Source organism: Macaca fascicularis, chromosome 9, assembly GCF_037993035.2.
Source record: "Macaca fascicularis isolate 582-1 chromosome 9, T2T-MFA8v1.1".
NCBI lineage: Eukaryota > Metazoa > Chordata > Mammalia > Primates > Cercopithecidae > Macaca > Macaca fascicularis.
In genome coordinates this window covers 131,917,928-131,931,111 of record NC_088383.1, presented here as the reverse complement: position 1 = coordinate 131,931,111, position 13,184 = coordinate 131,917,928, and the positions used below count along the sequence as shown (strand labels likewise).

General features: G+C 41.9%; 1 protein-coding gene across 4 annotated transcripts; it reads right to left on the bottom strand.

The window, feature by feature from the left end:
• Nucleotides 1-334: 334 nt before the first annotated feature.
• On the bottom strand, nt 335-13,166 carry LOC123566872 (uncharacterized). Of its 4 annotated transcripts, none has more exons than XR_012418254.1 (4): nt 12,911-13,166; nt 8,276-8,343; nt 2,542-3,097; nt 335-1,943 (listed from the first exon to the last, which is right to left on the bottom strand). XR_012418254.1 is itself a non-coding variant. In XM_045361712.3 (3 exons), the coding sequence occupies exons 1-3, from the start codon at nt 13,139-13,141 to the stop codon at nt 3,037-3,039; spliced, it is 360 nt and encodes a 119-aa protein (XP_045217647.2). In that variant the 5' UTR covers nt 13,142-13,166; the 3' UTR covers nt 335-3,036. The 4 variants fall into 4 exon arrangements, 2 of the variants coding, with proteins under 2 accessions (XP_045217647.2, XP_073859120.1); XR_012418253.1 differs by having other exon boundaries at nt 2,907-3,097; XM_045361712.3 differs by having other exon boundaries at nt 335-3,097.
• Nucleotides 13,167-13,184: the final 18 nt, after the last annotated feature.

The window sequence follows — 13,184 nt, the reverse complement described above, 5'->3', positions numbered from 1 at the left end:
GTGCTGAGTTGAGGTCCTGAATATCTTTGTTAATTTTCTGTCTCGATGATCTAATATTGTCAGTGAGGTGTTAAAATCTCCCACTATTACTGTGTGGGGTCTAAGTCTCTTTGAATGTCTCCAAGAACTTGGTTTATGAAACTGGGTGCTTATGTGTTGGGTGCATATGTATTTCAGATAGTTAGATCTTGTTTTACTGAACCCTTTAACATTATGTAATGCCCTTGTCTTTTTTTTTATCTTTGTTGGTTTAAAGTCTGTTTTGTCAGAAACTAGGATTGAAACCCCTGCCTTTTTCTGTTTTGCATTTACCTGGTAGATTTTTCTTCATCCCTTTATTTTGAGCCTGTGTGTGTCACCGCATGTGAGATGGGTATCTTGAAGTCAGCATACCAACAGGTCTTGGTTCTTTATCCAGCTTGCCACCTTAATTGGGGGCACTTAGTCAATTTACATTTAAGGTTAGTGTTGATAATGTGTGGATTTCATCTTGTCCTCACGATGTTAGCTGGATATTTTGCAGACTTTTTACATGTGGTTCCTTTATAGTGTCACTGGTCTGTGTACTTCAGTGTGTTTTTGTAGTGGCTGGTAAATGGTCTTTCCTTTCAATATTTAGTGCTTCCTTTAGGAGCTCTTGTAAGGCAGGTCTGGTGGTAACAAATTCCCTCAGCATTTACTTGTCTGAAAAGGATCTTATTTCTCCTTCGCTTATGAAACTTAGTTTGGCCAGATATGAAATTCTGGGTTGGCATTTCTTTTAAGAATTTTGAATATTGTCCCCCAATCTCTTCTGGGTTGTAGGATTTCAGCTGAGAAGTCCAGCATTAATAAGATGGGCTTCCCTTTGTATGTGACCTTGCCTTTCTCTCTGCTTTTAACATTTTTTCTTTCATCTTGACCTTGGAGAATCTGAGGATTATATGTCCTGGGGATGATCTTGTGAAGTATTTTACTGGGGGTTCTCTGCATTTCCTGAATTTGAATGTTGGCCTCTCTAGCTAGGTTAAGGAAGTCCTCATGAATGCCATCCTGAAATATGTTTTCCAAGTTGGTTTTATTCTCATCTCTTTCAGGTGCACCAATCAGTTATAGATTTGGTCTCTTTCCATAATCCCGTATTTTTTGAAGGTTTTTTCAGTTCCTTTTTATTCTTTTTTCTCTATTCTTGTCTGCCTTATGTCAGAAAGCTAGTCTCCAAGCTCTGAGATTCTTTCCTCTGCTTGGTTTCTTCTACTATTAATATTTGTGACTGCATTATGAAATTCTTGTAATGTATTTTTCAGCTCTATCAGCTAAGTCATGTTCTTCTTTATATTGACTATTTTGTCTGTCAGCTCCTGCTATGTTTTATGATTTTTAGCTTCCTTGTATTGGGTTACAACATACACCTGTAGTTCAATGAACTTTGTACCTATCCATACTCTGAATTCTACTTCTGTCATTTCAGCCATCTCAGCCTCAGCCCAGTTCTGAACCTTTGCTGGAGGTGATGCAGTCCTTTGGGGGAAAGAAGGCACTCTGGCTTTTTGAGTTTTTGTCATTCTTGTGCTGATTCTTTCTCATCTTTGTGGGCTTCTACCTTCAATCTTTGAGGCTGCTGACCTTTGGGTTTTTTGTTTGTTTTATCCTATTTGATGACCTTGAGGGTTTGATTGTGGTATAAGATGAATTCTGTCAACTGGCTTCATTTTTTGAGAGATTTTAGGGGGCCAAAGCTCAGATTCCAACTCCTGGACTGCGTTCTCTAACTCTGGGAGACTTGCATCAAGCCCTGCCATTGTCCTGTGGCTCCTCATGGTTTAGGGTCCACTGTGCTGGCGAGTGCTATGGTGTGGCAGCTGCAGCAGAGTGCTGGTGGATACAGGGGTTCCTGTCTCCCTGCAGGTGCTAATGGCCAGAGAATGCCAGCAGGGGTGGCTGGAGGCTCCAGTTGGGTGGTCCTGCCCAATGAGGAAGAACAGAATCAGAGACCTACTTAAAGAAGCCGTCTGGCCACATTTTCATAGAGCAGCTGTGCTGCACTTAGGTACCACTTCTACCCTCTGGTTGGCATGAAGGCTGGAATGGCTAAGTCACCCAAACAGCAAAGATGGCAGCTCGTCCTTCCTTCTGGAAGCTTAGTCCCAGGGAGGTTTCAAAACTCTGTTGGCCCAAGAACACTGGCAGGGGTGGCTGGAGACTCCAGCTGGGAGGCCTCACCCAGAAAGGAGAAACAGGATCGGGGACTCACTTTAAAAAGAAGTCTGGCCGTGTTTTTGTAGAGCAGCTGTGCTACGCTGGGGAATCCCTTCCGCCCCTGGTTGGCTTGGACTTTCCAAAGCCCAAAGGTTGCTATGGTTAAGTTGCCCAAACAGCAAAGATGGTGCCCTTCCCCCTCCCCCAGGAGCTCCAATTTGGCTACCGGTGGCTGGCTGGAATTCCAAGCCAGTGGGTCTTGTCCCGTGAGGTGCCGTGGAAGTGGGGCCTGTAGATTGTTGCTGCTCAGCCCCCTGGATTCAGCCTTTTTCCTAGGAGTATATATGGGTTGGGGTGTCTCACCTCCCAGTTTGCTGGAGTTGCATTTGCTTTTGCTGGGATGCCCAGAAAGCCATCTAGTATCTAACGCTCTCAAGTCTCCATGTATCCCTTTGTGGGGGCTCTGCTCAGACTCCCTGTAGCTCTGTGTGTCAGTCAGACTGAAGGCCCTGGTGAAACGGGTTCACGACAGCATCTCCCAACCCAAGGGTTGCAAAGATCCATGAGACAAGTGTGGCTTCCTGGGGTGACACACTCATTCACCACTTCCCTGGGCAGGGGAGGTTCCCTTGGCTCTGTGTTGCTCCCAGATGGGCCATTTTCCTGCCTTGATTTTCTCTGTTCTCTGTGGGTTGAGTTGTTTCCTTGATTATTCCCAAAGCAAGTACCTGCATGTTTCAGTTGAAGGTGCTGTATTTACTTTCTCCTTCCATTCGTTTCTGTGAGAGCCACAAACACTAGCTGCTTCTAGCTGACCATCTTGGCCACCTCCTGTTAATTTCTTTAATTTTTTTTTTTTCACAGTTCTAGGAGGCTGGGAAGTCCAAGAGCCAGGCACCAACATCTGGAGAGGGTAATCCTATGGTAGAAGGAGGAAGCAAACATGTGAGACAAAGAATAGTGGGCCAAACATCCTTTCAGTAGGAGCCCATTCCTGTGACAGCTCACTCTTGCAATAATAGCATTAATCCATTCATGGGGGATCTGCCTCATGAATCATGTCCTAAAGACCCCATCTCTTAATAGTGTCACATTGGGGATCATGTTTTCAACACATGAACTTTTGGGGAACACATTCAAACCACAGCTCTTGACTTCTCACTTTCCTCCATTGACTGTCTTTTTTCTTAAGAATGGGCCACACTTTCTTGTGTTTTGTCTATCAAGTAATTTTGGATTATGTTCTCAACATTGTGCATAATATACTGTACAGATTCTGGATTTTTTAAATTGATTTTTTTTTTTTTTTAAAGAAAACAGTTAACTTGGCAGAAATAAAACTAAAAACTCACTCTGTCTTACCTGCAATGAAAAGTTGTTCAAATTTCAATTAAGTTATTTTAGCTGAAATGTCTCCCCCTGCGCATGAATGGGTTGGTGCTCAAAATAGTGCATTCAGAAGTTCCCTGGGCTATTTTTGTCCCTTATCTTTGTTGACTTTTATTATATTTAAGTACACAAAACATTAACATGGTTACTTTCCATCTTCTCTATGCCATTCCTATCCAATTCTTGCAGGTAACCAATCACATTTTATTTTGATTTCTTTCCTCTATTTCTTTGCAAAGATAGGCCTGGGAGGCCACGTGTGGTGACTCACACCTGTAATCACAGCACTTTGGGAGGTCAAAGCACGAGGACTGCTTGAGCCTAAGAGTTTGAGACCAACTCTGAAATCACAGCAAGACCTCTGTCTCGAGAATTTTTTTTTTTAATAGGTAGGCACGGTGGTATATCCCTGTAGTCCCAGATACTTGGGAGGCTAAAGTGGGACGATCATTGAGCCTGAAAGTCAAGGCTGCAATAAGCTGTGATTGTGCCACTGCACTCCAGCCTTGGCAACAAGGCGAGATCCTATTTCAAAAACAAAAGAAAATAGGCTCATGTATTTAAACTCCCCCTTCCTTCTTATACAAAGGTAGCATTATATAAATTTTTTTCACTTTACTTTTTCCCCCTGCATAAAGTATATCCTGAAAATCACTCTGTATCACTTCATAGAAATCTTCATTCTTTTTTGTGGCAGCATAGTACTCTATTGTGTGGATGTACAATATTTAATTCAATCACTCTCCTATGTCTGGACATTTAAGTTTCCAACATTTTAAAATGATTCTGAAATAAAAAATATTGCGTGTTTATATTTCTGTATTACTTAACACTTATCTTCAGGTTAAAAATCTTAGAAACAGGAGCAGAGTCAAAAGGCCAATGCATATGCAATTTTGTTAGATATTGCCAAATTCCCCTCCATTAAAGATTATACTTGCTGAGAGAAGCAATTTTCCATGTGCCCTTAGTATCCCTTTGCCCTTAGTATGGCAATAATAAAACCCTGACTGCTCTTTACACCTAAGTTATTTCTTAGGATGATGTTTCAATAAGCAATCTTGAGAGATGAAGTGCAGTGAGCAATTTTCAGAAATGAAATCATGTCTTCCTCCAGACAGAAAGCAAGCTTGCTCCTGTTTGCTACAAACACAGTGGATCTTGCAAAACAAACAAACAAACAAACAAAAAACACAGTGTTTCTGTTTTGCAGTGCAACTCCCTGAGTATATAGGCACCAATCATGGGCCCCCTGTGTCATCACTGTGGGAGTAAAGGAATGGGAAATAGAAAAAGCCAACATGAAGCTGTGATTATTGCTTTGCTGTGAGTAATAAAGTCCTTAGTCTCTGACCCAGGAGTCTTACATCTTCTGCCACTAATCATGAAAGAGTAACAGCTTCTAACTGATTAGCTTGTGAGTAAGCTAAGTACACAGGGTAAAATCTCAGACCTTATATAGTTCATGACAGTTTTGGTAATGATGATGATTAAGATAGAATGCAGTTGCTTTCTAGAAAAGAAAGAACAAAAGGTCCTTGTGGGCCGAGTTAGGATACTCAAAACTACCCAAGACCTAGAAGCAAATGCTTTTGTCCAAGTTGTAGATAGGTGAAGGGTAAAAGTCCACCAGCATCCTACTTGTTAAATTTTTATTGTCTGAGTGGTAAGAGGCAGGATTGAAACAAGCTGCCTAAATGGCAACTTGGTTGCTGCTTCTTTGAGTGGGAAGAGGAAGGAATGTTATCAGGACAAAGAGACAGCAATCCCTACTTACCCCCAGCTGATAGGCAATGTGGTTGTGGCTACTATGTCACCAAGTGCCCAAAGCTCAAAGAAGTGGTGTTATCAATGAAGATATACAGCTTGGGCAGAGGTAAAGCAGTTCATTTTGTGTGCCTGAGCAGGCAGTTGCTTGCTTCTATTTTTTTTCAGACATGGTTTCGCTGTGTCACTCAGGCTGAAGTGCTGTGGAACGATCTTGGCTCACAGCAACCTCCGCCTTCCAGGCTTAAGAGATCCTCCTAGCTGGGACCACAGGCACACACCACCATGCCGGCTCATTTTAGTATTTTTTGTAGAGATGAGGTTTCACCATGTTGCACAGGCTGGTCTCCAACTCCTGGTTTTAAGCAATCTGCCTGGCTCAGCCTCCCAAAGTGCTGGAACTACAGGTATGAGCCACCATGCCCAGCCTGAATCTTAAAGTAAATCTTGCTTCCTGGCACTCAGTGACTCTGCCCCTTTGTGCCACCTTTTGCCTCTCTCTTTACCTAAACTTTAGCTGCTTTAAGGAAAAAACTGAGTATGCTGAGGAACTTTGCAGAGGAAAGGGATTCAAACTTTTATTGCTCTGTTGGGTACAAGTACTCATGTTCGGACTAACCGGGTTTTTGGTGTCACTGCCATTAATTATAGGGGGCAATAAATGAGCCAAAAAGCAATCCTCATCCCCAGTGGAGATGAAGCCAACTTTCCTCACATACAAACATATACCCTGAAGGGGCATGTGTCACTCCTATTAAAGATTTGTTGTTAAAGTTGATTTAAATCACAATTATATTAGACTGGTTAAGTCACATAGGCAGTGTCACTGAATAAGTTCGGTTTCAGTTGTCATCATTCCATCCCTTCTGATCCTCAGAGAAGCAATGACATTGGTAGTAATGCTTCATGCTGGAATAGTCATTCTGCTTTGAATTCAGGGTAAGGCTACTTGACCCACCTCACCTTACTGGCTGTTCTTTCAGTGCTGCCACTTAGGGCCCTGGGCATTGCATGAGGTTCTTGCCTTACCTCTTAGGTCTCCTGACTACCATATAGGCTGCAGGAAGTACCCAGCACCTACTTCCAATTTCAGCCTCAGCTAGATTTTCCCATGCTGTTCCTAAGAGAGCTTTCCATTTACTTTGATATAGATTCCTGTTCCAAACATGTTAATAGTCCTTAAGGGGAACTGTATTCATCCGGGAATAAGCAGAAAGAGCAAGGTGACAACTCTGAGTCTAAATACCCTGATATCTAAAATGAATGACATCCTCAAAAGGACACTCAGACATCTTAGAAAATCTGAGATTCCACCTCTGCCATCCCCAGTATCTTTAGAAGAAGGCTTTCTCCTCTAGTTTCCTTCACAGTATTCTATCAACTTAGCAATAGGGTTCTGTAATTGGTAACAGAAATTTCTAACAGTCTAGCTGCCAAAGCCCAGCTTTTCTTAATCACAGCAATGGCAAGTAAAACTCCACCCCCAACTACTTTTGCCCACCTTTTCCCTTCCTTACCAATTCATATAGCTAAGCTTTCTGAAACTCTAGTTACAAAAAGAATTTCACCTTTAAAAATACCTTGGATGGCCAGGCACAGTGGCTCACGCCTGTAATCCAGGCACTGTGGAAGGCCCACATGGGTGGATCGCTTGAGGCCAGGAGTTTGAGACCAGCCTGGGCAACATGGTGAAACCCCATCTCTACTAAACATACAAAAATTAGCCAGGAATGGTAGTGCACGCCTGCAGCCCCAGCTACTTGGGAGGCTGAGGCATGAAAATCGCTGGAACCCAGCAGGCAGAGGTTGCAGTGAGCCAAGATCACGCCACTGCACTCCAGCCTGGGCAACAGAGCAAGACTCTGTTAAAAAAAAAAAAAAAAAATTGCCTCAAACTGTTTCACCTTTGCTTTGCCAGCATGACTCATTCATAACCTCTGCAAAAATCTCACTTCCAGTTGCTGAGATGGTCTAAAACATGTTATTTATAGTTTAGTGGACATTTAATAAATGTTTGTCCCTTGGCCACCAAAAATTCATGGGCCTGTGAAAACGAACTTCCTATTTTACCCTCTGATGAGGTATCGCTCACATCCATTTCAACAACTCCTCCTACAAAATAGAGGTCCATATAAAATTTATAAGACAATGGCTCCCTTTTTAAAAACTCAACATCAATGTTATTTGCAGTTGAATCATTTTCAAGTCACCAGTCTTATCTTCCTATTGAATTTTTATAAAAACATCATAAAGGTATCCTAAAATGTGAGCCAGATAGTCAAACACTACTATATCTTGAACTAATCTGACAATATCTAGTGTTTATTTCCCCAAGATTACTCTGTTCCTGGTATTGTGAGGTTCAAAGCAATTAACAAATCTGCTGAAAGTGGGTAGACCTAGAAGAATCATCAATCTCAGTAACCCTAAGAACCACCAAAATGTCTGAGGAAAGAACAAAGCTACAAGATCCATCTCTGCTAATGAAGGATCTGCCTATTATCCACCTCTGCTATTTAGAAACAATGATGTAATAGGTTTTAATTCCGTAGTTTCTGAAGCTTTCAACACAACTTTGGAAAAAAGCAGTTCCCACAGATTTCCACTGCTTTCTCACTGTGTTCTTACTTCCTACCACTGTTATATGTTTAAAGTAACTGTAAAGATAAATTTATAATTATAAATTATTATAATTTATAAAGTAATTATAAACAATTTAACAGTTTAATAAGAGGGCTTTGTATTTTAAGGCTGTTACTCATTCAATATTCACTTTATATTTGTGTACCAGACAATGCATTAAATGCTGGGGATTCACATGTAACTAAAGACAGCTGCTGCTATTTAAAAAGCTCACACTTGATTTGAAGAGAGAAAGTGAGAAAAGTAAAATGTCCACAATAAGTAAAGAAAAATATAATTAAAAATTAATAAAACTTACCTTTGGCTGTTCATATGTTGTGCAGAAGCCCCATTAACCTCACTAGAGAAGGCATCAGGTTCAAGAAACTAAAGAAGAAACCCAGAGCCAGCAAATGAGACATGGGTTTTATCAGGGGCTTACATACAGGGGAGAGGCCAGTGGCAGCAGACTAGACAACATAACTGCACAGCCCAGTGGCAGGGGCTGGGCATGAAAACTACAACTGCCTGCAAAGACATGCAGTTTATACAGCATTTTCACTTAACAATCTCCCCATAATGACCTCTACCTGGCAACCTTCATCTAACTCAAAACTCAGGGCCTCAATCCCCTGTGCTGCCCAAGTTCCGCGGGAAAGGCCGGGCATCAGATGTTTATCATAAATAATAAACGAATCTCCAGATTGGCCACGCCCTGGATTCCCTAGCTCAGAACACACATTCAGGTACATCTGCCATGCAGGGTCATTGTAAGGGCATGCTTAAGGTATTGCTGTCAGGTATATTTACACTACATCATTGTATGCTGTATATAAAAGCACGGCTATCAAAAGTAAAACTGGTAAAAAGGACTCTATGGCTTCCCCTTAACCTGCAACCCAACAGTACAACATATTCCTGAAGGGAGGTTAATAAACTTACCTCAAAATTCTATCATTCTGCATAAAGATGGGTTATTTCTGTAGGAAACGTGCAATATTACAAATGAGTTGACAGCATATTATGTAGAATTTTTGATGAGTTACGTCTTCTGAAGGTGCAAGTGCCATGAATGCATAACGAAACATAACAAATCCTACAGCTGATTTAGCTTGGATGCTACTTTCCTTCATTAACATAAAAAAAGAGTTTGTTCACCCAGACCTTCCTTTAAGACTCTAAAACCCTCTAAGTTATTGCCAAGTTCCTAAGAAAACAGGATAAAACCATTTTACGAAATGGGTTCATTAAGAAAGTTCATTTTAAGCCAGATGTCCTGAAGCTGAAGTGGATTTTTCCTTTTTCCCTTTTAAATAAATCATAAAATGTAGTTGGTGATATAGTTTGGCTGTGTCCCACCCAAATGTCATCTTGAATTGTAGCTCCCATAATTCCCACTTGTTGGGGGAGGGACCTAGTGGTTATCTTTTCAATCCACTCTTTAAATACTCATTCCCATTAGTGTACATTCCTATAGACTCAAGAACAATGTTGCTGATTTTTTAATTAGAAAGATGTAAAGGTGTAAAAGGGCTCTGGAACCGAAGTGTCAAGGAACTCTGTTATAAAGCCCACAGTTGGCAGCAAGCTATGGTTATGTGATTCCTACTTACCTCACCCCCAAAAACCTTTCTTTGTATCTAGATAGGTATAGAGTAATTATTATTTAATTAATTTTAAATAATTATTTAAAATTGACCTCCAGAGATCAAACTGATAGAGTGTGGCTCAAGCGTGGCCTTACTATATAAATCACACAGTTGATATAAGCTAGCTAGGTATACAAAGACACTCTTATCAGGCAGGGCATTCCAACAGGTTAGTGGTCATCTTCCCAAAGCTGATCAAGAGCCAACTTCTTTGGAAGCTACAGGGTTTGAACCTCCCAGACTTCCTGAGTTAACACTTTATTGCATAACAGTTTTAGACAAGATTGGATGTGTTCAGGGTGGTATGACCATAGACTGCTGCATAAGAGTTTTAGGATAAGAAGGTGTCATACAGGTGATAACCATGGACGTGGGCACAGATTCAGCTCTAGTTCAAGAGCCTCTGCAGCATTTCTATATTTCCTCAGAAAGGTTGTATTGAAAACAATATACAGTCTAACAATGATTCTAACTAGAACAGAGGTTCCAGTTAAAATGAGGTAGAAAGCAGCTATAAATGAAGGTGGGAGAAAAAGATAGGGAGGTTGTTCTTTTCCACTCCTCCCTTAATTGCAGGCCCTGTACTGAAGCAGGGTGAGAAGGAATTCCTGGCAACTGTGGGACCTGCAAGGACCAGAAGAGAGGGAAAGCAGGAGAAAAGGTACAACTTGAGTGGTCCTGAGAAGGAAGTTCCTATAACCACCTTGCTGGGAAGTATACTCCTGTGTAAAAGGCAGGGCATATACAGTAAGAACTCACTCTACTTAAGATAGTCAAAACATCTAAACTGTGGCATTACTAAATGAATGTGCTCAAGAAAATTAGTACTCTAAGTTACTTTTTCTAAAATGTACCTTTCAAATGTGTGTTGGCTCATATTCTGAAAACAGATTTGAAATATGCTCCTAAATATTGAGTTCTTGCATATCATTACTGGTGGGAAGTTTCCAACTGTATCAGTCCATCTTCATGCTGCTGATAAAGACATACCTGAAACCGGGTAATTTATAAAGAAAAAGAGGTTTAATGCACTCACAGTTCCATGTGGCTGGGGAGGCCTCGCACTCATGGCAGAAGAGCAAGGGAGAGGAAAGAGAGAATAAGAGCGAAGTGAAAGGAGCTTCCCCTTATAAAACCATCAGATCTCCCAAGACTTATTCACTCCCACGAGAACAGTATGAGGGAAACTGCCCCCACCATTCAGTTATCTCCCATGGGGTCCCTCGCACAAGAAGTGGAAATTATGGGAGCTACAATTCAAGATGACATTTGGGTGGGGACACAGCCAACCATATCACCAACTATATTTTATGATTTATTTCAAAGGGAAAAGTAAAGCAAAAAACTCATTTGTAATTCATGACAAGAATAATGGATCATATTAAGATTGAAGTCAGCTTTGAACCATAACCACCCTGGCTTTGGAAAAAAGCTTAAGATTGAATGTACTAATTTTCCTTTTTCTGCTGCTCTTAGTTTATGTGATAAAAGCTGTCACCAATCTATCAATTCCATACAACAAACCTGTACTCAACATAATGCCTAATCTCAGCAAGCATGCAGATAGTAGGGAACACAGATATATAAACTGGCAAAGTCTGACACCAAAGGAGAATTATACTACCAAAAAAGTGGTAAGTGCAGCACAGAGGAATTTGTTTAATTCTATAGCAGGATGAAGTAAGCTTGGTTTCACATGATAAATAGGATTTTTCCTACTATTGAAAAAAACGGCATTCTAGATAGAGGAAACTGGAAGGTAGGCAGGGTTCATAGTATAAAGGACTCTGCCTGCTATGCTAAGGAGTGAAGGTGTTGATTCAGTCAGGAACATCAATCATCAGAAGGAGAAAAGGGCAGTGCAAAGAATGAAATGGAAGGAATGAAAATGACAGCTACTGACAGAAACTCCTGAAATTGTTCAGATGAAGCTAGTGCTTGGAAACAGAAAAAGCGAGATAGGAAAATCTTTCTTTAGGAAAATGAAGACTGGTGGTTTATTGGCTCTATGGAAATAAAGGAAAGGATAGACCATAGGAATCTTTCATTTTCTGATTCCTAGCCATTCAGCTTTATTTAAGGAAGTCAAAATCCAGTTTACAATATTGATATTGCTCATGAAATTGCAGATTAGTTTCTGAAGAGCCTATTTTCCTTCTGACTGTCCACATTTTTAGGATCAATGTTAACTTATGACCACAAGAAGCAGGAAGTACACGACAAAAATTATGACAAAGACAACTTAGAATGAGTCCGAAATATTAAAAAACCTTTGCAAACGAGGACTTTGCAATTCTGCTATGATAGACCTTTGGTGACATTTCTCTCTTTCAATCTTGGTGAATTCACCTACCATACATACATTCTGGTGATTACTTATAGAAAAATACAGTTGGTCATCATTTTTCTTGCTTTGACACAGGTAAACAGAATACAAAGGTTACTCTATTCTCGTTTTTAGCTAGAGGGCACACGACCTAGTACATAAACTCAAATGAAAACATAAGCAAAAAGATTAAAGTAATGTGCCCTGAGTCATGAACCCAGAATAGACAGCTCTGAAACAAAATTAGATTATGGGTGAGCAAAAACGTTATTTCCTAGAGAGGATACCACCTTAAACACAACTTTGGAACTCTAGATTATAGACGAGTGGAATTTCAGAGTTTCCTTTTTTCAAAAGACAGAAAAATAATCTGCACAAGCCTCTACAGGAAGAGGATGAGGGGGCACACTATATACAGTCCCATCCTGTGGGGCATCTAGAAAGTTCCATCTGCTCCCACTATTCTGTATCCATAGCCTTAAGCTCCTTCAAGACTGAATTCACATTCTACTCCAACGGAGTCCTGAGACCCCCTTTCCACACTACTCATGGTGCAGCCCCTGCCTTCGGTCCCTGGGTCTTTCTTGCATTTCAGATTTCTGTCACCCAGAGCGTCCAGTCCTGGCTGCCAGGGTTCCCGCGGCCCGAGGGGCAGGTCACACATGGGGTCAGGGGGTGGCAGCTGAGATGGGCACCCGGCGAAGGCCAGCATGGCTCAATGCCCATCACAGACGCCCTTCAACCCCAAAACCTCATCATCCGCTTCAACCTCCACTCTAACGCGAGAATATGTGTGAGGGAGGCTAGGAGAGTTCGGAGTAAAAATAACCAGAATTGGCAGCGCCTCCACCGCGCTCGCTGCCACAAACGCTGCAGACCCGACGGAGCGGAGGCAGAAAAGGCCCTGGCGTCCCCTCGGGAAAGAACGAGGTCAGGAGTCGGTCTTGCACGCCGCGTAGAGCGACGAGACCACACCTACCTGACCACAGACATTCCACACCAGCTCAGCAACGGCAGTCCACGCCGCCTGCTGTTTCTCCACAGCCAACGGCAAAAACACCCTAGTGCCGGCGCGCAGTGCACCGCGCCTGCGCATAGTCTCCAGCGAGCGAGCGAGCGAGCGAGGGTCTGCCAGTCCACAGGCTCCGCTCTCCTCCGCTGCCCCGCACACTACGAGCGCCGCGCCTGAGTCCAGCAGGCACATGCGCATGCGTAGCTCTGGTGCCTGCTCTCCCAACCAAAGCCAGAAGTGG